General features: G+C 39.4%; 1 protein-coding gene and 1 long non-coding RNA gene across 3 annotated transcripts in view; one reads left to right on the plus strand and one right to left on the minus strand.

Moving 5' to 3' along the window:
* The window catches only part of Uvrag (UV-resistance associated gene), a 56,982-nt gene extending 49,996 nt beyond the window's left edge, over positions 1-6,986 (plus strand). The window contains exons 10-11 of the mRNA XM_068355168.1: positions 22-195; positions 3,985-6,986. Coding sequence (XP_068211269.1) covers positions 22-195; positions 3,985-5,119 — 1,309 coding nt within the window. The 3' untranslated portion in view covers positions 5,120-6,986. The remainder of the gene's footprint in view (positions 1-21; positions 196-3,984) is intronic.
* Positions 6,987-8,932: 1,946 nt separating this feature from the next.
* The window catches only part of LOC137624422 (uncharacterized), a 419,852-nt gene continuing 404,161 nt past the window's right edge, over positions 8,933-24,623 (minus strand). For both annotated transcript variants that reach the window (XR_011040728.1, XR_011040729.1), the window contains one exon: positions 8,933-10,417. This is a non-coding gene — a long non-coding RNA (uncharacterized lncRNA). The remainder of the gene's footprint in view (positions 10,418-24,623) is intronic.

The following is a 24,623-nucleotide window of genomic DNA, read 5'->3' on the forward strand; positions in this document are numbered from 1 at the left end:
TTTAATTGTTTTAATTTTCAGATTCCCATTATTTTCTCGAGGAAAAGAAAAGGAAAAGCTACACTTCAACTATGGAGTTTTCCTGTTAAACAAGAACATTGCTCAAATGAGGTGGTATGGTGGTATCCTTACTCAGAACTTACGACCAACTTTGCCTAATCTGAATTTCTTCATTTCTCGATTGATTCAAGCCAGGTAATGTGCATTTTATTTCCATTTGCATAGAAGTAGTGATTTTAGATTTCCAAAACAGGGTGCCTTGCTTGGTAAAATTTAGAGGGTATCAATTTCTGAAATCATTATGTTGCAGCATTCCATTAGCCCTGACTCCGTTGTTTCTTGTCTCCAATGTCTGTGCTTGTCTGTTGAATATCTTTAATTTTCACCTCTAACAAATTTATAACCGGCTAACCTGATATTTCAAAATTACATAGTACCTACAGTAATTTGAATGCACAGGGTAAAAGTAATCATCTTTTCACAAGTTTTCAGTTTGCCTTTTGGTGCTTCAGATGGTCTAACAATTTCCTTTGTTTTACAGAAATCCTTAGATTACTTGGAAGTTTGTTTAATTGGGATTTATGACGGGGGGGGAAAAAAAAAAGATTTCTCCCTATGGCATCAAATATTGAAATTTATGTCCCATAATTTTCCCTTTCTCTTTTATTATTTATATATATGGTAATTTTATAAAATATGTAGCATTATATATCAATGAAAAGGAAATTTAATGAACTGTATGATGAAAAGTGTTATAAACTCTTATCTCTTATACTTTTAATGCTTAGTTAATTAAAATGTCCCAAAAAGGGCCTGGGTCTTGAGGGTGAAATTATTTTGTGAGAGGTTTGGGGCTAAATGGATTATCCTTTTGCTTTACCAAGTCAGATAACAGCTTTGCTTGAAGTAATGTCATAATTTTTCAGTTTAAGCAGATAATTTTAAAAGAGAATGGGAAAAATTGGAGCATCTTGGGCATTACTAAAGGGTATTTTAAGCATACCTATATCTCTAGGCCTAATTGCACCCACTTCTTAGCATTCTACTTTATCTACAATCTTTCCTCTATTTAACTGTTACTTCTTAGTGGAGCAGCTTCGGGTGGCTTCCCAACCCCAGCAAATTCCATGAATTTGGACATGTGAGCAATTTGTATGTGTCTTAGAAAATCTTCATACAAAGATATTTAATACTATGACTTCTGAGGGGATATATTTTTGTATGTTCTGTATTTTAGTCCTGTTTGTTGTGATATGCACTGCTACTTAGTGGACCACATTTATTTCTGACAAATCTTTACAAGGTGGATTATCATAGTAAACATACACTTATGCACAATTTCCTTATGGAAGAGCTGCCTCATAGGACAGTACTGTAATACACTTTAGGCATCTGTACCTGTTGCCTCTTCATTTCTTTCATGCTGCTGTCCAAAATCTTGCCAAAATCTTAACTTCAACTTTGTTCTGCAAATGCGAGTTTTTCCCTCGGTTTTCAGGTGTCCTCTTAATATCTGTCAGCTTACCTGTCCCACATTAATTTTTTGTAAATTTGCAATCCTCAGTTTACGTTGTTTACTGTACAGTTTCTTTATCTTGGTTTTAGTTTATTCTTGTTTTTCATGACTGTTATAACTTTCCTTCCTTTCAAGAGGGATGTTGTAGATTTTTCTTTTCTTCTATAGGAATGGTTTCCGAATTCGTTCAACTTTGCAAGTCGAAAGGTTTTTAAATTTTCATGATTTTGATCTTTGACACATTTGTTTCAATCGATCATATTTTTTCAGTTCAGTAATTTGGTTTATAGTAGATGATGCCTTATGTATTGGGCAAGCACTTTGTTCATTCTTTAAAACTAGAGATGAAATTATTCCCTTAGTGTTTTGAGAAAAAAAAAATAAACCTATTGTCAACTACAAAAAATCTGACAATGTAATAAATTGATCTCATGACCATTACAAACTGTCATCTCCTGCTTAATGACTATTCAAAATCAATCTTAATCTATGAGATGTCAGTATATGTTCTAGCTACTGAATACTACATCTACTGTTAAATACTCTGAATATGTTGGTAATTTATATATTTTTTATTGTAATGTCGTTTGCAATAGAAGTTTTTCAGTGTGTCCTAACAAACTCAAATATGGTCTTACCTGATGGTTTTCTCTGCCATGCGACACACACTGTAGCTTTTGAGTACCATTTATGATGAACCTATAGGACTTTGGATTGATTCATTTATTTTTTTCTATTCCAGTTAGTATCCAGCTAATTGATGGCTGGTCAAACCTCAGACCTTGATTGTTTTGCATTACTATGCAAATTGTTTAGTAGTTGCATTCCTAAGGTGTAGACAAAATGGTATCATCATCATTATTATTATTATTATTATTATTATTATTATTATAAATTGCTAAGTTACAACCCTAGCTGGAAAAGAAGGATGCTATAAGCCCAGGTGCTCCAATAGGGAAAATAGCCCAGTGAGGAAAGGAAACAAGGAGAAATTTAAAATATTTTAAGAGCAGTAACATTAAAATAAATATCTCCCATGTAAACTATAAAAACTTTAACAAACAAGAGGAAGATAAATATGATAGAACTAAGGTAGTAGGAACATGTATGCCTGGTCAGGTAGATGTAAGAGATTCAAAGGGCCTGGTTGATGAAGTTGCAGGTACCTGTAGGTGTCAAAAAGGTGCTTCAATGAATCTTTAATACTCTCTACTGTGTATCATGTAAGGCTCATTTTAGATACTTAAGTCCCCCTCTCTAAAGTCCTTGGGATATTTCTCAAATCTACTTGTTTATTTGAGAAATGTTGAAGACTTCAAGTCTCATATTATTTAAAAAATACAGGGAGGTAGTACAGAGAAAAAATCTCAAATTTCCCATAACTGGTAATGAAGCCAAGTCTTGAGCTGTAAGTTTTATCAAAAGTTGTTTTCCACTCAAGCTGTAGTTCCAATTTTCATGGTACTACACACCACTCTTATACCTTTAGCATTTGTGCACATGGTGGTTGTGGTATCAAATGAGCTATTAGCATCAATTCTTATTATTGAAAAATGAACCAGGTAAATTATTAAATGGTATGGTGAAAATTGTTACTTGTTGGTAAGTTTTCCCATATCCTAGTTTGGCTGGCTGCATGTCTCAAAGTTTGTTCCCATGTCACTCACTGACAACCCTCCTCTTTTGTGTATTACAATATTCCTTTTATTTATAATTTACATTTGGTACTTGTACATTTTAGCGCAATCTTTTCAGTTAATCATAATCTTGATGTTGCAGGTTTGACACAGTTCTAACACTAGCTAACTGAACCTTCTCTACCTACAGTACATTTATTCAGATTTATGACTAAGATTCGGCCTCGTGACACTGCCCCTCATGAACAACTTTTAAATCTTTCAATTTGCTAAACAACCATGCAGTAGTTATTTTAGTGACCACTTCTTCATCTTATAGCTAATATTGTCTTTTAACTGTGAACTGGAAGTACAGTATATCTACTTACTATAGCTAGTCATCTTTAACCAATTGTTCTTCATTTTAAGAATAAAATATTTTTAACCTGAACTTTTCATGGAACTTTATCACGTGTAGCTACTTTCCGTTAGATATTTTGCTAGTTTAGTAAGGCATGATGCTCTACTGTTGTATTTTAAGATCAGAAAATTCAGAATATTCACTGTTTTTTTCCATGATGTAAATTGAACTACCTGTATAAAATTACCTAGTTTCTAAATAAGAAAGTTAGTCATTTTATCCCTCGTTTGCAAGTTTATGATGAGATATGTAAACTCTTTGTGAACTGTTACTAAAGTTATTAAGAAATTAGCCCAAAGGAGTTTGGATGGTAAATAATTCTTAATTTTACTTGTTTATTCCATAAAATATTTGTTAGTAAATAAGGCACAGCCTATTTTTGTTTTATTGAAATTGAAATTTGGAGTTTTAATATAGGAATTATATTTCAGCTCTGGTGGAAGTCAGCCAGTTGCAGTGATGCCAGATGCTCTGGTTCCTCCCCTGATATCCAGAGATTACGTTGGGTATGAAGTTAGAACCCCTGCGTCGCTTCTAGAGCAGAAACGAACCCATCAGCAGGCACTGGATCCGGTACATCATGTTAACACCTCGGAAATAAATAGGTTGGAAATTGAAGAACATGAAGATGTTGTATGGAAAGCTCTCAAGTCTAGTAGTGACACAGATTCTCCAAGTGAAGCCTCTCCCTCAAAATTATCATTATTTGTTCGTGAAGTAACTCCTTTGGAGGGAACTGAGAGCTCTGGAAAGTTTGTGTTTGTTGATCAGGTCCACTCAAATATTGACTCTACCCTTACAGAAAAAAGTATAGAAGAGAGACTGTCCCATTCAAATGGATTTAGTTTCTCACTAGATAATGGATTAAACCATATTGGTGGGAAGAGTAGTGCTTTAATAGGTCTTTCTAGTTGTGATGATCTAAACATAAACAAGGTATCCAAGATGCTAAAAAATCTTCCTCGTGGTTCTGACCCAAGTTTGCTAACAAAAGTTGATATTGAAGAGGAGGAAAATTTGCCAGTTTTCAAAGAGCAAACCACAGAACTTTTGAGATCATGGACCGAAGATGCTCCTTCTCATTATCTAGGCATTGCTGAAGTCAGTAGTTCTGAAAGGCTAGAAGAAGTTGGTGTTGAATGTCATGAATCGTTCATGTGCCCTATAGAAAACAAAAGTGTATCTTGTACGATTGACTCAAAACCACCGGAGGCGCTTTCAACAAAGATAAACATGGAAGAATCTGAGAAAGGAAAGGCTGGAGAGTTGGCTAATTCATCAGATTCTGAACTCTCAAAGGCAACGAAAGGGGTTTCAAGTGCTAAGGAAGATGAACTGTCCAAAGCTCTGGAAAGTGTTTCAAGTGCTAAGGAAGGTGAAGATTCCACAGAAGCCACAAAAAGTGAAAATGGAGTTGAGAGCACTACTCTTTCTTTGTCAGATTTTGGGGTCACAGAAGACATGTTTCTAAATGATGTAGCATTTAGAACTGCTGCATTAGCCAGTCAGAACTTTAGTTTTAAAATGTCCTTTTCTAGACAAAGCACTGAGGATGAATATCATTAGCTTTTCTTATTGTGATATGATCCGTTAGATTAAATTTCACTGCTGCAATGAGGTGAAGTACTAGTGCTTGCATGGGAAAAGTAGAGGTTTAGAACCTCGGATGGGATCAATCTCGTGAGCAGGCAAGCTAGTTAGTGCCTTGAAGTCAAAGGCTTCATCCTTAGCAGCCTTCCCATGTAATTTAAATTACATTGTATCTATAGATTGCATTTGTCAAGTGGCAACTTGACCTTTTTATATCTGTCAAATTTTCATTTATATTTGTGAAATATTAATAACCATTCCCCCTTTATATACAGTATATATGAAACCCAAAAATATATTACTAGTGTGGCATTTTTTTTTTTGCTGCTCGGTTTTTATTTGCTAGTCAGGTGTGTACAGTTTTTTGTCTTCCACTGTTTGGGAGATGTCAAATTTCATTCTCTCTTCCTTGAGGGATGGAAAGGTTTTTCTTTATGACGAAGAAATTGACTGGAAGGGAGTTCCAGAGTTGAAAAGGATACGGCTTACAGATTAAACTGTTGACACTTTGATTAATTGTACATTTAGGTTTTGTTTATTAACTGGACTTGTATAATCCATATATATATACTGTATATATAGTACATATATATGCATATATATATTTGTTGGAAATTTGAGAAAACATTATATTGTGCTGTATAGTTTTTGACATTGTACAATTTGTTTCTTGACTTGAGTAAAAGATTTTGTATATGCGATAACTGTAGCGTTGTACAAATTTCTGACAATAGGTTTCTTTCTCAACGCATTTGAAGTTTCTATGACTGGGATATCTCTTCTTCCCTTTGTGTCTTTCATACATCTCCTCTGTTGGAACCTTTAAAATATTTGAGTATTTTGTATGTGGAGAGGAGATTTATGATGAATTTTGTTTATTTGAATGTCAAATACATTTATCATGTTATGGGATCATTTAATATTGTAAATGTGCAGAAAAATTGCAAAAGCAGGGTTGACAATATTCTCTACAATGTTATAGTAACCAATTTATATGTACCAAATTGATATGATGGTTTTTTTTTTTCAAATAAAACATTTTATGTACATTTTATTTTATTAATCTTTATTTTTTTAAATCTTTTAAATCTTAATTTATTTTACAGATTAGACATGTCCATGGAAAAAGTTTGTGGATATCGAATGCATTTTTGGCCATCATGGGGAACTTTTTAATCACAAGAGAGGATCCTTCATTGATCAACTGGGTAGAGAGAGAGAGTATAATGAAAATGTAATGGCAAAAGAAAAGTATCGCCTTATTTTCAAGATTGAAGCTGGTCATGTGGTCTGGCTGATTGAATGCTGCTTGGCTGTTATAATAAACTTCCTTTTCGATGACAAACTGACTAACAATGTCTTTGTTATTGAATAATATTTATCTTTGGACTGGGAGGTAAGCAGTTACTCAGGTTTTTGCAGGGATGCTGCTCTGTCTGCTCACTCTTGTGGCGCTGTTCGCTTTATACGTTCTCTCTTCTGTACTTGCTCAACTCTTCTTGGGGCCCTGTTCGCTTTATACGTTCTCTCTTCTGTACTTGCTCAACTCTTCTTGGTTTGTCTCATGTTCCTGCTCTCTTCTGTTCTTGCTCTCTCTTCTGTACTTGCTCAACTCCTCTTGGGGCCCTGTTCGCTTTATACGTTCTCTCTTCTGTACTTGCTCAACTCTTCTTGGTTTGTCTCATGTTCCTGCTCACTCTTCTGTTCTTGCTCTCTCTCTTCTCTCCTTGCTCATTTCTGTCGCTGCCAAATTTATATTGACTACTGATCTTGCTCTTTTCTTGCTCATTCTTCTGTCCTTAGCTCACTCATTTGTCCCTGTTCAATCTTCTACTTGCTCCCCTGCACCTGCTTTTTTCCAGCCTTACTCTGTACTTGTTCATTCTTTTTTGTCTGCTCCCTCATTTGTTTTTTTTGGTTCCTGACCGTTCCCCTCTTCTTGCTCACACTGTCTCTTCTCTTCTTTTTTTCTGTTCACTCTCCTTTCCCTATTCTGCTCCTACTCACTCTTCTGTTCTTGATCACTTCTATGTCCCTGCTTGATCATTTGTCCATGCCCACATTTTTAGTCCTGTTTACTTGGTACTTAATCTCACTTTCTAGGTGTGTAACTCTGTTCTTAGTTACTCTTCTATGCCAACAAACTTCTCTTCCTGCTCACTTTTGTTTAGGCTCTCACAACTTCTCTTTGCTTTCCTGCTCATTTGTTCCTGCTCACTTTTGTTTAAGCTCTCACAACTTCTCTTTGCTTTCCTGCTCATTTGTTTGGGCTCACTTTTGTTTAGGCTCTCACAACTTCTCTTTGCTTTCCTGCTCATTTGTTTGGGCTCTCACAACTTCTCTTTGCTCTCTCCCTGCTCACTCCCCTGTCCCTGTTTACTCCCTGCTCACTTCCATCTTAACTGCATCTGTTTATTCTCCTTTCCCTGCTTTCTCTCTCCTTTGTTTTTTAGTCATCATTCTTCTGTTCTCTCTCATTCTTCTGTTCTCTCTCCTGTTGTTTTTAACCATCATTCTTCTGTCTTCTTTCATTCTGCTCTTTTTTTCTGGATTGCTCTCTTATTTCTGCTTGCCTTCCTTTCCCTTTTCAGGCCCTACTTGCTCCTGTCTCTACCCACTCTTCTAGACCTGATCACTTTGTACATTCTCCCTAATGTACCTGCTCATTCTCCAGTACTTTGATCCATGCAGTCTTCTATCCCTGCCCACTCTTCTGACCTTGCACTGTTTCTATTCAATCTATCGTTCCTGCAACATTCCTATTCACTTGTGTTCTTGTCTGCTTGCTTTTTTTCTTTGTCTACTCACTCTTCCTGCTTTTTCCATACTTACTACCTATTCATTTCCATCATTAATCTGTCCCCGTTCATTTGACTTTCTCAGCTTGCTCAGCTGTCCTTTCTCACTTTTGTTCCTGCTTACTCTACTCTCTCGATTCTTTCCCTACTCACTATTTTATCCCTTAGGAATTCTGTCTACTATCTATGCTCACTTTTTTCTCTCACTCCTTAATCCTTGATTGCTCAACGCTCCTCTGCACCTTCCAACTCTCTGCTCATGCTCCTTTGTTCCTACTCTGACCCTATCCACTCCTTTGGACCGTTCACTTTTTATGTCTGTACCTGATCTCTCTTCTGTACTGTTACTACTTTTCTATCCATGCTCATTATTTTCATCATGCCTACACTTCTTTTTTTTCTGTTAAGTTTGTCTTTGTCACTGCTTACTCATTTGTCCTTTCTCAATATTCTGGCCCTGTTCACTTTGCATATTCTCTCTTCTGTACCTGATCACTCTCCAGTAATTGCTCACTTATTTTTGCCCCTCTTCAGTTTAGAAGACTTGCTCACTCTTCTGTCCTTACTTGCTAGGTACTTGCTCTTTTCTATTTATAGTTGTTCTCTTCCTGCTGACTCTACTGATAATCAATCACTTCTCTATTTTTGTGTCTGTTCATTCTCTTTTCGTTGCATTTTCCTGTTCATGCTCACACTCCTGTCCCTACTCACTTTCCTTTCTACATTTGTTTCTGCACACCCTTTCATTGCCCATCACAGCTCACTCCTTTGTCTATGCTTTCTCCCTCATAACTTCCATCTTCACTCTGTACCTGTGAATTTTTCTTCCTCTGTTCACAAAGCTGTCCATGCTAGCTTTTCTATTCCTGCTTATTCTTTAGTTGTCCTTGCTCATTCTCTGCTCCACTTTTTTTCCTGCTTACTCTGTCCATGCTCTGCTCGCTCTTCTGATCCTGTTCACTTGTGTTTTCTCTTCTGTTTCTGTACTCTGTTCCTGTACAGTCTGTCCATGTCTCTGCTTCCTCTTCTGTTCTTGCTCACGACTTCCATCCCTCTTCGTTCTTCTGGCCCTGTTCACTTTCGTATGTCCTCTCTTTATTCTTCTGGCCTATTCACTTCCGTATGTCCTCTCTTTACCTTAATTTTTGTCCCTGCTCATTCTCTTCTCCTTGCTTACTTTTCTTTCCTTGCTCAATTTACTGGTCCTAATTGCTTTTTTCTCCCAGCTTACTCTTCATTCCTTGTCTCCTCATTTTTGTCCGTGCTTATTCCCTGCTCATTTCCATTTTCACTCTGTATCCATCATCCACGCTACTGTCCATGCCCACTTTGCTGTCCGTTCTCTTCCTGCTTGCTCTTGTTCTTTCACTATCCCTGCTCATTTTCTTTCCTTGTTCACTTCTATCCTTTCTCCTTCTGTCCTTGCTCACTCTTGTTAAAGTTCTTTTGTTACTACTCCCTCTTCTGTCCTGGTTTCTGCTCATTCCTCTGGCCTTATTGAATTCCCAGGCCATTTTTCGTTGTACTTTCTATTTCTGGTGACATTCCTAAGTGGGTGGTGTGCTTTTCTTTGGATGGCAACATCCATCTTTCATTAGTAATCCCATTTTATGGGTTCTCCCCTTCAGTTACAAGATGCTTATTTACAAGTAACCTTGTAATTTTGTCTGATAGCCACTTTTCTAGGGTTAATACCTCTGAAATACTTATCCCTTTTCCTAGAGCTGATTATTTAACTGTCTGATACTCAGGGTTTATATTAGCTGATGTTCATCCTGGATGGTGAAGTCCTAGTTGATACTGCCCTGTTTTCAAGCATTTGTACTTGAGTTATATATCTCTTGCATGTTGATGCTTGTCATTCATTTTATAGAAAATTATACTAGTAGTTCCTGGGTGATGCTATTCCTTTCATCTCGGATGGGCCCTCTTTAGTTTAGAAGTCAGAATTACAGCGTTAATCAGTCAATCAAAATTTTGTTAGGTACTTTACTACCATCTCTTCTGTGGCCGATTTTCGTTGGGATGGGTAATTTTTCTAGCTGATAGCCTCCATTCTTTGGAGCTGATGACCATTGATGTTGGCAACTTGTTATCTAAGGGCTGTTGTTCGTTGTGGCTGGTACAAACTTTTGTAGGTGCTAATATATTTGTCCTGATTAGTTCCTGTTTTTCCTAGGGCTTGGGTAAAATATATTAACAACAATCCAAAATATTATGAATGACTATTACAATCTTAATACTATTTATGAAATGCAGGGTCTAATAAAAGTGCACACTATTCTCATCTCTTAGATACACCAATAAAAATATTGACTATAACAATAAATAGGAAAGTCAAAGATCCGAGTATAAAAGGACTTGAAAATGTGCTCCGATGCATCAATCGCTGCTCGTAACTCTGCCTGGTTATAAAACTCGCCATGCTGTGCTGGATTTGGTCTATCTAAGATGCATTCGTATATATATACCATAACTGTAAAGACATGAAAACATTGAATTAAATAAGATCAAGTACAGTACAGAAAATAATTTATAATGAAGTTAAGACTGATAATTATATACAGTATAAACGTGAACTTTCGGCTCTGAATTTTATTTGTGAAAAAAAATATAAAAACATACAATTAAATGGACAAATAAATATTTTTTAAATAAAATATTTTGATAAATATAAAATATTTTAAACAAAATAAACTAGTTTGATACAATAAATAAAGAGCAATAGAAATATTGCACTGCAATGCATTATGGCAATGCATGGCCATTTAACAATGCAATATTGCAACACATTACTGGAATGCAATATTTCAATGCATTACTGCAATACAATATTGCAATGCATTTTTTAAATATTAAACTTAGCCGGTGAATATATAAATAGCTGACGGCCCGACAGATTCCAAAAACTCGCGAGTGATTGCCATGAAGGTTGCGGGTGTGCCCACCAGCGCCGACTATCGGCCAGATACCGCATATACTTCTCAACCACTCCAGTTCTTCTCTGTCGGTGTCACCGACAACATTGGTTCCGCTCGCTTTAGACCTCGAGTTTTCTACCGAATTGGTGAAGTACTTTGTTTTGGTTGTTTTATTGGCTTTCGCTGTGTTGGTGTGTTTCTTCAATAAAACTCTTGAAACCCTTTTTTGGCTTGTGTTTCTTGTTGATGAACTTGGCTTTAATTTGGATTTTCTCTGGTTGTTCATAATGGCTGACCCTTCTCCTGTATATCGCAAGTGTGCGAGAGATTGTAACAAACGTCTTCCCAAGGCCTCTATCGACCCTCATACTGTTTGTTCTAATTGCCGGGGTAAATCCTGCCAATTAGGAGATCGGTGTGAGGAGTGCGTGGTCTTGTCGGAATTCGAGTGGCTAGAGTATGAAAAGTATACTCGTAAGCTCGAAAGAGATAGGGTGAGGAGAAGCTCGTCTAGATCTTTGGAATTTTCCTCCTCCCATGCCCCTGAACCTAATCCTTCCCCTGTAGTGGTTGTTCCTGAACCCTCTGTTAGCACTCATGAACCTTCAATGCGCGATATGTTTTTAGCGATTCAAGTATTAGGTGAAAAGGTTGAATCCTTAGCCTCGGACAGGAACCAGCTTATGTCCGATGTTAAGTTGTTGAAGTGTCAAAGTGGTAAAGCAGAAAATCTAAGTGGTAAAGTGGAAAGTGCGCAAAATGTGTTTAGTGTTGCGACCGAGGGTTCGTCTGTTCGTGGTTGTCGCTCCCCTAGTCCGAGACCTCTTTCAGGCTCCCCTGCACCAGGGAGAAGTAATGTCGTAGGACTTAAGGGGGTGAGAGGTGTAAACCGACGTACAGACGTTCCCTCTTTGGTATCAGACTTTTCTCATCAAGAACGTCCTTACCATAAAACGGGTGAGACTAAGTTCTCCTCGTCCTTCGACGACTTGTCACATAAGAAACCTTGGCGCAAGGTTTCTAGGCCCTTAAAGCGCAAGTCAGTCCCTTCAGGACAGGTCCAGCGTCCTGGCTGTAGCCATTGGGGCAGCTCTGACCACTTGCAGTCATCGGATGGCTGTTCGCCTGTCAAGCGAAAACGTAACACGGAGTCTGAGGGTCTCGGTAGAGGCAATGTTTTGCCTGCGCAGACGTTACCGACGTCACGGCCCGTTCTGACTCCCGTTGACCCGAAGTAGGTTGTCCTGCGGGACATGCAGTCTAAACTTTCCTCCCTTATGGAAGATTACGAGCATGAACAGGTTCGCGATGATCCTTTGCTTGCGGTTCGCCAGTATGACAAGCGTGACGCTGGCCTTCAGCCGCCTAAACGAGTGTTTTCTCGTCCGTATGATGTTAGCACTAACGTTTCTAGTGCTTTGAAACGCGATGCTGATCGTGTTCCTCGTCATTCACGTCAGTCACGTGACGTGGAACCCCCTTTGCCGCAGTCTCGAACTGACGTTCAGCAGCTGTTACCGCAGCCCCGCACTGACGTTCGCTGACCGACTCCGTTGCCTCGACGTGACGTTGAGCGTCTGTCACCGCAGTCAGAAGTTGTTTTTCCTGCTCAGACCCTGCAGTCAATGCAGTCTCGACGTGATGTCGAACGGCAATCAACTCAGGCTGTTGTTGTTTGTCAGTCACAAGACTTTCAGTCTTTGCAGCCGCGGCGTGACGTCGTTTCCTCAGCTGCTGCTGCTGCTCCGTCGCATGTTGACATAGCCTGTCAAGCGTTGCCTCCTCGGCATGTCTCTCCGTATCGCGAGACTCGGCAGTTGTCGGACGAAGTTCCGTCGGATGAGGAAGTCGTTGATCCCCTTCCAACTGATATGCCTTTGGGGACTTTTTCGGATGGAGAGGAGCCTAAAGTTGCTCAGCCCTCTCTTGATTTTAAAAAGATCATGCTTATTTTTAAGGAACTTTTTCCTGATCATTTTGTGTCTGCTGCTCCTCGTTCGCCCCCATCAGAGTTCACGCTGGGCCTAGCTGCTTCGACGCCATCGTTCACAAAGCTAGTGCTCCCTCGCTCTTCTAAGAGAGCTTTGCGTTTACTAGGCGACTGGTTGATGACCAGGAGGAGTTTGGGGAAGTCAGCTTTTGCTTTTCCCCCTTTTAAACTGGCTTCTCGCGCGAGCGTCTGGTATGACACGGGAGAAGTTCTCGGCTTGGGAGTACCTGCCTCTGCCCAGGGAGACTTCTCAAGCCTCGTAGACTCTCCCATTCGTCTGGCCATGAGACGCTCGAAAGTTTGCTGGTCCTCTTCAGACCTAGATCATCTCCTCAAAGGAGTTTATCGGGCCTTTGAGGTTTTCAACTTCTTGGATTGGTCGCTGGGAGCCTTGAGCAGGAAGATCTCTTCGGCTGACCGTGATGTCTCTGTGCAAATTATGTCCTGCATGGACAAAGCTATCAGTGATGGCTCTAATGAACTCGCTGCTACTTTTACGGCAGGAGTTCTTAAGAAGAGGGAGACTCTTTGTTCGTTCCTGTCTGCAGGTGTAACTCTTGTCAAAGGTCAGAGCTACTCTTTGCGCCGTTGTCTTCTGCCCTGTTCCCACAGCAGTTGATTAAGGATATCGCAGCGTCTCTAGTGCAGAAGGATACCCATGATTTGATGGCCACGTCTGTTGGATCTAAGTCCTCCCGTGGCAGAGTCTGACTGCCCACGTCCTCAGACAGAAGTAGGGGCCAGATTAACCAACTTCTGGCAGGCCTGGGAGAAGACGGGTGCAGACCGGGAGTCTGTTTTGTTGCTAAAGGAGGGGTACAAAATACCTTTTGTACGGAGACCTCCTCTAGTAAAAGTCCCTATAGACCTCTCTCCCAGGTATCGAGAGGAGTCAAAGAGACAGGCATTACATCTGCAGGTGTCTCAGTTGCTAGAGAAGGGGGCGGTGGTGAAAGTCTCTGACCTTCAATCACCGGGGTTTTACAACCGTCTCTTCCTAGTTCCAAAGCATACAGGAGGTTGGAGGCCGGTGCTGGATGTCAGTGCTCTCAACGTGTTTGTTGTCAAAACAAAATTTACGATGGAGACCACCAAATCCGTTCTGGCAGCAGTCAGAGAGGGAGACTGGATGGTCTCTCTCGACTTGCAGGATGCATACTTCCACATTCCTATACACCCAGATTCTCAGCTGTTTCTGAGGTTTGTATACAGGAATGTGGTGTACCAATTCCGAGCACTGTGCTTCGGCCTCAGCCCTGCTCCTCTTGTTTTTACAAGGCTCATGAGAAATGTAGCAAAATTCCTGCATTTGTCGGGGATTCGAGCCTCCCTGTACCTGGACGACTGGTTACTCAGAGCGTCGTCCCGTCATCGCTGTCTGCAGGACCTATAGTGGACGTTGGATCTTGCAAAGGAGTTGGGCCTATTGGTGAACATAGAGAAGTCTCAGCTGACTCCCTCCCAAACGATTCTCTATTTGGGGATGGAGATACAGAGTCTAGCTTTTCGGGCTTTTCCGTCTGCCAACAGGATAGAGAAAGCCTTGCTCTGTGAGAAGCTGGATGAGCCTCCTAGGGACGCTTTCATCCCTGGAACAGTTTATCTCTCTAGGGAGACTTCACCTACGCCCTCTCCAGTTCCATTTAGACTCCCATTGGAACAAGGACAAAACTTTGGAGGCGGTCTCGATCCCGATCTCCGAGCCAGTCAAGACTTGCCTGAGCTGGTGGGACAGCAATATACGTCTTCGAGAAGGTCTGTCCCTGGCAGTCAAGAACCCAAACCATGTGTTATTTTCAGACGCTTCGGATTTGGGTTGGGGGCGACTCTGGACAGTCTGGAATGTTCGGGTCTTTGGACAGCAGACCAGAGGAGCCTTCACATCAACTGCAAGGAGCTGTTGGCTGTTCATTTAGCACTGACGAGTTTCGAGAGAGTGCTTCGAAACAAGGTGGTAGAAGTGAATGCGGACAATACCACGGCCTTGGCTTACATCTCCAAGCAAGGAGGCACTTGCTCCCACGCTCTTTTCGTCATCGCAAGGGACCTCCTCATCTGGTCAAAAGATCGAGGCATCTCACTGTTGACGAGGTTCGTCCAAGGGAAATTGAACGTCTTGGCGGACTGTCTCAGTCGGAGAGGTCAGGTGATCCCTACAGAGTGGACCCTCCACAAGGATGTGTGCAAGAGTCTTTGGATGACTTGGGGTCAGCCCACCATCGACCTCTTTGCGACCTCGCTGACCAAAAGGCTTCCGACTTATTGCTCTCCAGTCCCAGATCCAGAAGCGGCCCACATAAATGCCTTTCTGTTGGACTGGTCTCACCTGGACGCTTACGCATTTCCGCCGTTCAAGATCCTCAACAAGGTGTTGCAGAAGTTCGCCTCTCACGAAGGGACAAGGTTGACTTTGGTTGCTCCCCTCTGGCCCGTGAGAGAGTGGTTCACAGAGGTACTTCTATGGCTGGTAGACGTCCCAAGGAGTCTGCCTTTACGGATGGATCTCTTACGGCAGCCTCACGTAAAGAGACTTCATCAAAGCCTCCCCGCGCTTCGTCTGACTGCATTCATACTATCGAAAGACTCTCAAGAGCTCGAGGATTTTCGAAGGGGGCAGCCAGAGCGATCGCGAGGGCTAGGAGATCATCTACTATCAAGGTCTACCAGTCGAAGTGGGAGGTATTTAGAGATTGGTGCAAGTCCTCCTCTATTTCCTCATCCAGTACCTCTGTAGCGCAGATTGCGGATTTTCTCCTGCATCTGAGAAATGTTCGCTCCCTCTCTGCTCCCACCATTAAAGGCTACAGAAGCATGTTGGCTTCTGTCTTCAGACATAGAGGCTTGGATCTTTCAAATAACAAAGATCTCCAAGACCTCCTTAAGTCTTTCGAGACCTCTAAGGAGCGTCGTATTTCAACTCCTGCTTGGAACTTAGACGTGGTCCTACAGTTCCTAATGTCAGACAGGTTTGAGCTGTTAAATTCAGCCTCCCTGAAGGATCTTACCCTCAAGACACTTTTTTTGGTGAGCTTGGCTTCGGCTAAAAGGGTCAGTGAGATCCATGCTTTTAGTAAGAACATTGGCTTCTCGACGAATAAAGCTATATGTTCTCTTCAACTTGGTTTTTTGGCCAAGAACGAACTTCCGTCTCGTCCTTGGCCTAAATCTTTTGAAATACCTAGTCTTTCAGAGATCGTAGGTAACGAAGTTGAAAGAGTGCTGTGCCCCGTTAGAGCTCTTAAGTTTTACTTGGCTAGAACTAAACCATTACGTGGTTGCTCTGAGGCTTTATGGTGCTCCGTTAAGAAGCCCTCATTGCCCATGTCTAAGAATGCGTTATCGTACTTTGTTAGACTTTTAATCCGGGAGGCACATTCTCATTTAAGTGAGAAAGATCGTGGTTTGCTTAAGGTCAAGACTCACGAAGTGAGAGCAATAGCGACTTCGGTTGCTTTTAAGCAAAACAGATCTCTTAGAAGTATTATGGACGCGACCTTTTGGAGGAGCAAGTCAGTGTTCGCTTCATTTTACTTAAAAGACGTCCAGACTCTTTATGAGGACTGCTACACACTGGGTCCATTCGTTGCAGCGAGTGCAGTAGTGGGTGAGGGTTCTACCACTACATTCCCTTAATCCCAATATCCTTTTAATCTTCTCTTGAAATGGTTTTTAACCTTGTCTTGGGTTGTACGGAAGACTAAGAAGTCTTTCGCAATCTTTTTGGTTTGGCGGGTGGTCAAATGTTGTTTCTTGAGAGCGCCCAGATTAAGGGTATTGATGAGGTCCTGTTATAGGGGTGTTCGCCCTGGATATAAAACAGCTCCTGGGAGTCTTTCAGCATCCTGAGAGGATGGCTGGGCTTCATGAGGAAAGCGGACTAATGAGGCAGAGTAATCATCAGAGTCAGCTTCCTTACCAGGTACCTATACTTAAGCCAATTTTTTATGAAATATTTGTCAAAAAACTCTTGAGCATATACGCCTTTTATTGTATTAATACTGGTCTCTACCCACCACCATGGGTGTGAATCAGCTATTTATATATTCACCGGCTAAGTTTAATATTTAAAAATGATATTTTCATTATAAAATAAATTTTTGAATATACTTACCCGGTGAATATATAGTGTAATATTAAAGGCCCTCCCTTCCTCCCCGATAGAGACCCAGCGGACTGAGAAGAACTGGAGTGGTTGAGAAGTATATGCGGTATCTGGCCGATAGTCGGCGCGGGTGGGCACACCCGCAACCTTCATAGCGATCGTTCGCAAGTTTTTGGAATCTGTCGGGCCGTCGGAGACGTCAGCTATTTATATATTCACCGGGTAAGTATATTCAAAAATTTATTTTACAATGAAAATATGTTATGAAATCTTGCAAGACTGCATTGCAATATTGCAATACTGCAATGCAATATTGCATTGCATTACTGCATTGCAATATTGCATTGCATTCCATTACTGCATTGCAATATTGCATTGCATCACTGCATTGCAATATTGCATTGCATCACTGCATTGCAATAGTACATTGCATTGCAATACAATACTGCATTGCATTGGAACAATGTAATGCTGTTGCAATGCAATGCAACATTGCAATGCTGTTGCAATGCAGCAATGAAACATTAAATGTTGCATTGCATTGCAATGAAACATTAAATGTTGCATTGCATTGCAATGAAACATTAAATGTTGCATTGCATTGAATTACTGCATCGCAGTGTTGCATTGCATTACTGCATCGCAGTGTTGCATTGCATTGCTTTACTGCATCGCAATGTTGCATTGCATTGCTTTACTGCATCGCAATGTTGCATTGCATTGCTTTACTGCATCGCAATGTTGCATTGCATTGCTTTACTGCATCGCAATGTTGCATTGCATTGCTTTACTGCATCGCAATGTTGCATTGCATTGCTTTACTGCATCGCAATGTTGCATTGCATTGCTTTACTGCATCGCAATGTTGCATTGCATTGCTTTACTGCATCGCAATGTTGCATTGCATTGCTTTACTGCATCGCAATGTTGCATTGCATTGCTTTATTGCATTGGATTACTGCATTGCAAAATACTGCATTGCATTGTTGCATTGCATTACTGCATTGCTTTACTGCATTGCGTTGTTGCATTGCTTTACTGCATTGCATTACATTACTGCATTGCAATATTGCAATGCAACATTGCAATACAGTAATGCATTGCAATGTTGCATTGCATCACTGCAATGCAATGTTGCATTGCAATGCATCACTGCAATGCAATGTTGCATTGCAATGCATCACTGCAATGCAATGTTGCATTGCAATGCATCACTGCAATGCAATGTTGCATTGCAATGCATCACTGCAATGCAATGTTGCATTGCATTGCATCACTGCAATGCAACGTTGCATTGCATTGCATCACTGCATTGCAATGTTGCATTGCAATGTTGCATTGCAATGTTGCATTGCAATGTTGCATTGCATTACTGCATTGTAATGTTGCATTGCATTACTGCATTGCAATGTTGCCTTGCATTACTGCATTGCAATGTTGCATTGCATTACTGCATTGCAATGTTGCATTGCATTACTGCATTGCAATGTTGCATTGCATTACTGCATTGCAATGTTGCATTGCATTACTGCATTGCAATGTTGCATTGCATTACTGCATTGCAATGTTGCATTGCATTACTGCATTGCATTACTGCATTGCATTACTGCATTGCATTGCATTACTGCATTGCATTACTGCATTGCATTGCATTACTGCATTGCATTAATGCATTGCAATATTGCATTAATGTATTGCAATATTGCATTACTATATTGCATTAATGTATTGCAATATTGCATTACTATATTCCATTAATGTATTGCAATATTGCATTACTACAATACAATATTACAATGCAGTAATGCAATGAAACATTGCAATGCAGTAATGCAATGCATTGCAAGGTTGCATTGCATTGCATTATTGCATTTCCTTACTGCATTGCATTACTGTATTGCAATGTTGCATTACATTACTGCATTGCAATGATGCATTGCACTGAATTGCAATGTTGCATTGCATTACTGCATTGCAATATTGCATTACAGTATTGCAATGGAATGTTGCATTGCATTACTGTGATGCAATGCAACATTGCAATGGAGTAATGCAATGCAACATTACAATGCAGTAATACAATGCAACATTGCAATGCAGTGATGCAATGCAATGCAGTAATGCAATGCAATGCAACATTGCAACTGCATTGCAATGCATTACAATGCAACATTGCAACTGCATTGCAATGCATTACAATGCAACATTGCAACTGCATTGCAATGCATTACAATGCAACATTGCAACTGCATTGCAATGCATTACAATGCAACATTGCAACTGCATTGCAATGCATTACAATGCAACATTGCAACTGCATTGCAATGCATTACAATGCAACATTGCAACTGCATTGCAATGCATTACTGCATTACAATGCAACATTGCCATGCAGCAATGCCATGCAACATTGCCATGCAGCAATGCCATGCAACATTGCCATGCAGCAATGCCATGCAACATTGCCATGCAGCAATGCCATGCAACATTGCCATGCAGCAATGCCATGCAACATTGCCATGCAGCAATGCCATGCAACATTGCCATGCAGCAATGCCATGCAACATTGCCATGCAGCAATGCCATGCAACATTGCCATGCAGCAATGCCATGCAACATTGCCATGCAGCAATGCCATGCAGTAATGCAATGCAATGCAACATTGCAATGCAACATTGCAATGCAGTAATGCAATGCAATGCAACATTGCAATGCAATGCAACATTGCAATGTTGAATTGCATTACTGCATTGTGATGTTGCATTGCAACATTGCCATGCAGTAATGCAATGCAATGCAACATTGCAATGCAGTAATGCAATGCAATGCAACATTGCAATGTTGAATTGCATTACTGCATTGTGATGTTGCATTGCATTGCATTACTGCATTGCAATGTTACATTGCATTGTATTACTGCATTGCAATGTTGCATTGCATTGCAATGTTGCATTACATTATGCAGCAATGCAATACGTAAAAATTAAACATCCCATAAATATGAAATCAATAGAATTTTGAAATATTTATATAACGAAATATACTTAAAAGATACAAAGTATATACATGAAATATATATAAACTATAGTATATAAAATTTATAGAAATATACAATCTCTAAGAATATCAAAGATATATTTTAAAGACATTTATTCTTTTAGATTTTAATATTTAAAACCAAATATGAAAAAAATATATAGAAGTGAATAATATAAATAGATTGATTCAAATTATTTTTATATATTCTTAAATATAAAACTTTTGTATTTAGAAAATATACGCAAAAAGTATATTTGAAAAATATTCAAAAACAAAAAATATATGTAAATATATTCTAAAATAAAAATATATTTAAAAGTATACAAATAAAAACACTTTAAAAAACATATAGAATATACTTTGAAAATATGAAATAAATTTATAATGTAAAAAATACATTCAAAATAAAAATATAAAATACACTAAATAATTTGAAATAGATAAAACTGTTTTTTAAAAGATGTGATAAGTTTTTGAATAGACGAAATATTTTTTTTCCAAATAAAAAATAATTTTATGAAATTAAATGATTTTATAAGAAATTATAAAATAAAAAAAAATCATAATTTTCTAAAATAAATTTCCATAAAAGATAAAGTGATCCTATAAAGGATAAAATCATTTCAGAATCGCTAAAATATTCATTGAATATAAGCAATTTTATAAGATAGAATTTTTGAAATATATAAATTTTTTATAAGATTATTTTACATTACAGATTTATTATTATTATTATTATCATTATTATTATTATTATTATTACTACTTGCTAAGCTACAACCCTAGTTGGGAAAGCAGGATGCTATAACCCCTGGGGCCCCAACGAGGAAAATAGCCCAATGAGGAAAGGAAACAAGGAAAAATAAAATACTGTAAGAACAGCGACACCATTAAAATAGATATTTCCTATTTAAACTATAAAAACTTCAGTAAAACAAGAGGAAGAGAAACTGCCACCCGAGGACGTAAGAGCTCTTTTAGTCGATCATGCTCTACCTCATCGTCATCTAGACAAGATGATGAGTGGTAATAAGATAATAAGAAATCTAAATCTTCCTCTGAACACCACACTGGTCATTCACTTCAAGAATCAATGGGTAATAATTGTCTGCAAGCAAATATACCACAAAAGTACTTAGGCAAGGTTTTTTTTCTAACTTTACAAGAGGAAGACAATCTTGAAAATGACATAAGGAGATTGTACTTATGAAATATCAAAAAATTTAACTTTTTTAAGTCCGTTATATACAAATTTGCCATATCTTGGAAAAATAAAAAATTAACACCTCTGCAAATTCCTGCATAAAACAGTTTGGTTTATATTAATCCAAATTATGACTAAAAATTTTGAGGCAATTGACTTTCGCCCACTGATAATTTGGTCAGTAAAAACTTAAGTTACCCTTGAGGATGTCAATGAATGGTTGGATGTAGATGAGGCAAAGCCTGTGTACCACATTAAGAAATAACAGAGAAAAGTCTTAAAATATTCACCCATGCCATAACCTGCAGCTAACTAAGATTCCCAACAACCACCAACTAGTAAAACAGGTGCAGATAACTCTGCAATAAGGGTACAAAAAAAGTTTCTTGTACTCGGATTGAATATTATTCAGTCAACACTATACAGCCTCTGCAGTAAAAACTCATATCTACACATTATAAAGTATATATATAAAGTAAATGCAAACTACTTAATCCCATTTACATCACTATAGATTATATTTTTCATATACTATCAGTAAATTTTGCTATTACATTGTTTTTTACAGGCCTAGTTCCGACTTCCTAGACTACCCTTCCCGCTACTAGTTTGTTAAACTGAAATTGTTTTGTTAAAGCTTTTATTGTTTATATAGGAAATATTCATTTTAATTTTGTTACTGTTCTTAAAATATTTTATTTTTCCTAGTTTCCTATCCTTATTGGGTTATTTTCCCTGTTGGGCCCCTGGGCTTACAGCATCCTGCTTTTCCAACTAGAGTTATAGCATAAAATTTAATAATAATAATAATAATAATAATAATAATAATAATAATAATAATAATAATAATAATAATAATGGAAATTGCTAGATCTCATGACTTCTACTCTACTGAAGTTTGCTAAGCAAGATTATGGTCTCTATGCAGTTGGAAAACTGCAAATGGATCATGTTTTGGACTATCTAGCAATCAACCATCAGCTAACCTCAGTCTAGAAAGAAAACGGGTATAAAACTTTTAAATAGAAGATAACCGCAAGTACAGATTTGTCACATCACTTGGTACTAGACAGAGAGACAGAGATCTCTTGTACATGGAGGATTCAGAAAACGTGAACGAAATGTTCAGTTACTATAAAAGAAAGTTTGGTGAACTGCCATTATTTGCAGGTGCTGTGGGATGTTACTTACAAAACTCTTCATATTAGCCTTAAGAATCTATCAACAAGGGAAATTCAAAGCCATCTTATGCTTCCCCCCAAAAGAGAGTTGTGAATGATTTATCGGGGGTAAAGTAACAATTCCCTTCCATTTGATGAAAGATAACACCTTAAGGCAACCGTCTGGACCAAACCAGAATTTAGTCTCTGGAAACAATGCAGTAGTTGATCAATTGCACTCCAAAAGCAAGATTCTTCAATATGACTTCGATTAAGACGGCTAAACCCACCATTAAAGCGATCCCCTCCTCAAAGCAACACTGCGATGCCCCCTTCAATACGACACCCTGCAATTCCCCCTTCAAAATGATACCCTGCAATGCCCCTTTAAAAAGTTAAAAAGCAATGCCCTAATTCAGAATAACACGCTGTGACGTCTCCTTCAAAATGATACTGTGCAATGCCCCTTTCAAGATGGCACACTGCAATGGCCCCCATTCAAAAGGATACACTGGGATCCCCCTTTCAAAATGACATGCTGGGATCCCCCTTGAAAATGACACGCTGCTTTGTCCCTTCTAAATGACGCGCTGCTATGCCCCCTTCTAAATAACACTCTGCTATACCACCATCTAAATGACACTGCTATACTCCCCCTCTAAATTACACACTGCGATGGCCCTTCAAAGAGAAACGCCAAGATGGCTTTTCAAAATGACACGCTGCGATGGCCCTCTTTAAAATGACAAGCTGCGATGCTCCCTTTAAAAGGCCAAGTTGCGATGTCCCCTTCAAAATAACACCCGGCTATGGCCCCCTTCAAAATAATGCGCTGTGATGCCCCTTCAAGATGGCATGCTGCAATGCCCACCCCCCCCCAAAAAAAAGAAAAACATGTTGCGATGGGCCCTTAAAAAATCATGCTGTAATGGGCCTTTAAAAAATAAAACACCCTGATAGCTCTTGCAAATGACACATGTGATACACCTTTCAAAATGACGATGTGATATTCCTTCATAACGACAAAACAGAAGGCGCAAAACAATGTGTATTCAGGGGGCCAAAAAGTGAGGCCCCTTCAGAGACCCGCGATGTAATGCCTCTTCAGAGGGCACAGAACAATGCTCCTTCGGAGGAGAATGAAGCCATGTTCCTTCATTGGGCCGCAAAACGATGCTCCTTCGGAGTAACGCAAAGCGATATCCCCCATTCAATAAGACACTCTGCAATGCCCCTTATAGGAGACACACTGCAATGTCTCCTTCAAAATGACACGCTGCAATGTCCCCTTCAAAATGACACTGCGATGTCCCCTTCAAAATGTCATACTGCAAGGACCCCCAAATGACATTCTGTGATGCCCCTTTCAAAATAATACTGCCATTGCCTATTTCAAAATGACACTCTGCGATGGCCCCCTTCAATCACAGCCCCCTACAAAATAACATGCTGTGATGCCCCCTTCAAAAGGACACTCTGCAATGTCCATTTCAAAATCACATTCTGTGAAGGCCCCTTCAAAATGTGATTCAACGATGTCCCCTTCAAATTGACACAAATTGACACGCTGTGATGCCTCATTCAAAATGACACACTGTCATGATCCCTTGAAAATGACATGCTGTGATGCCTCCTTGAAAATAACACACTACGATGCTCCCTTCAAAACACGCTGCAATGTCCCCTTAAAAAAAATACTATGCTTCAATACCTCTTCAAAATAACACGCTGTGATGTCCCCTTCAAATTGACATACTGCCATGTCCCCTTGAAAGTGACACACTGTGCCCCCTTCAAATTGAGAAACTGCGAGGACCCCTTTATGATGACAGGCTCCAAGGCCCCCTTCAAAATGATATACTGCAATGCCCTTCAAAAAGATACAAAGCGATGCCCTAATTCAAAATGACACACTGCAATACCTCCTTCAAGATGGTAAACTGCAATGGCCCCCTTTCAAAAGGATACGCTGAGATCCCACTTTTAAAATACGCTGGGATCCCCTTCAAAATGACACGTTGCCATGCTCCTCTAAAGGACACGCTGCTATGCCCCCTTCTAAATGACATGATGCTATGGCCCCTTCCAAATGACATGCTGCTATGACCACTTCTAAATGACACACGGCTATGACCACTTCTAAATGACACACTGCTAGGGCTCTCTAAAATGACATGCTCAGATGGCCTTTCAAAATGACACGTTCTTATGTCCCTCTTCAAAATGACAATCTGCGATGCCCCTTCAAAAGGCCAAGTTGCGATGC

The sequence above is a fragment of the Palaemon carinicauda genome, chromosome 31 (assembly GCF_036898095.1).
Source record: "Palaemon carinicauda isolate YSFRI2023 chromosome 31, ASM3689809v2, whole genome shotgun sequence".
NCBI classification, from domain to species: domain Eukaryota; kingdom Metazoa; phylum Arthropoda; class Malacostraca; order Decapoda; family Palaemonidae; genus Palaemon; species Palaemon carinicauda.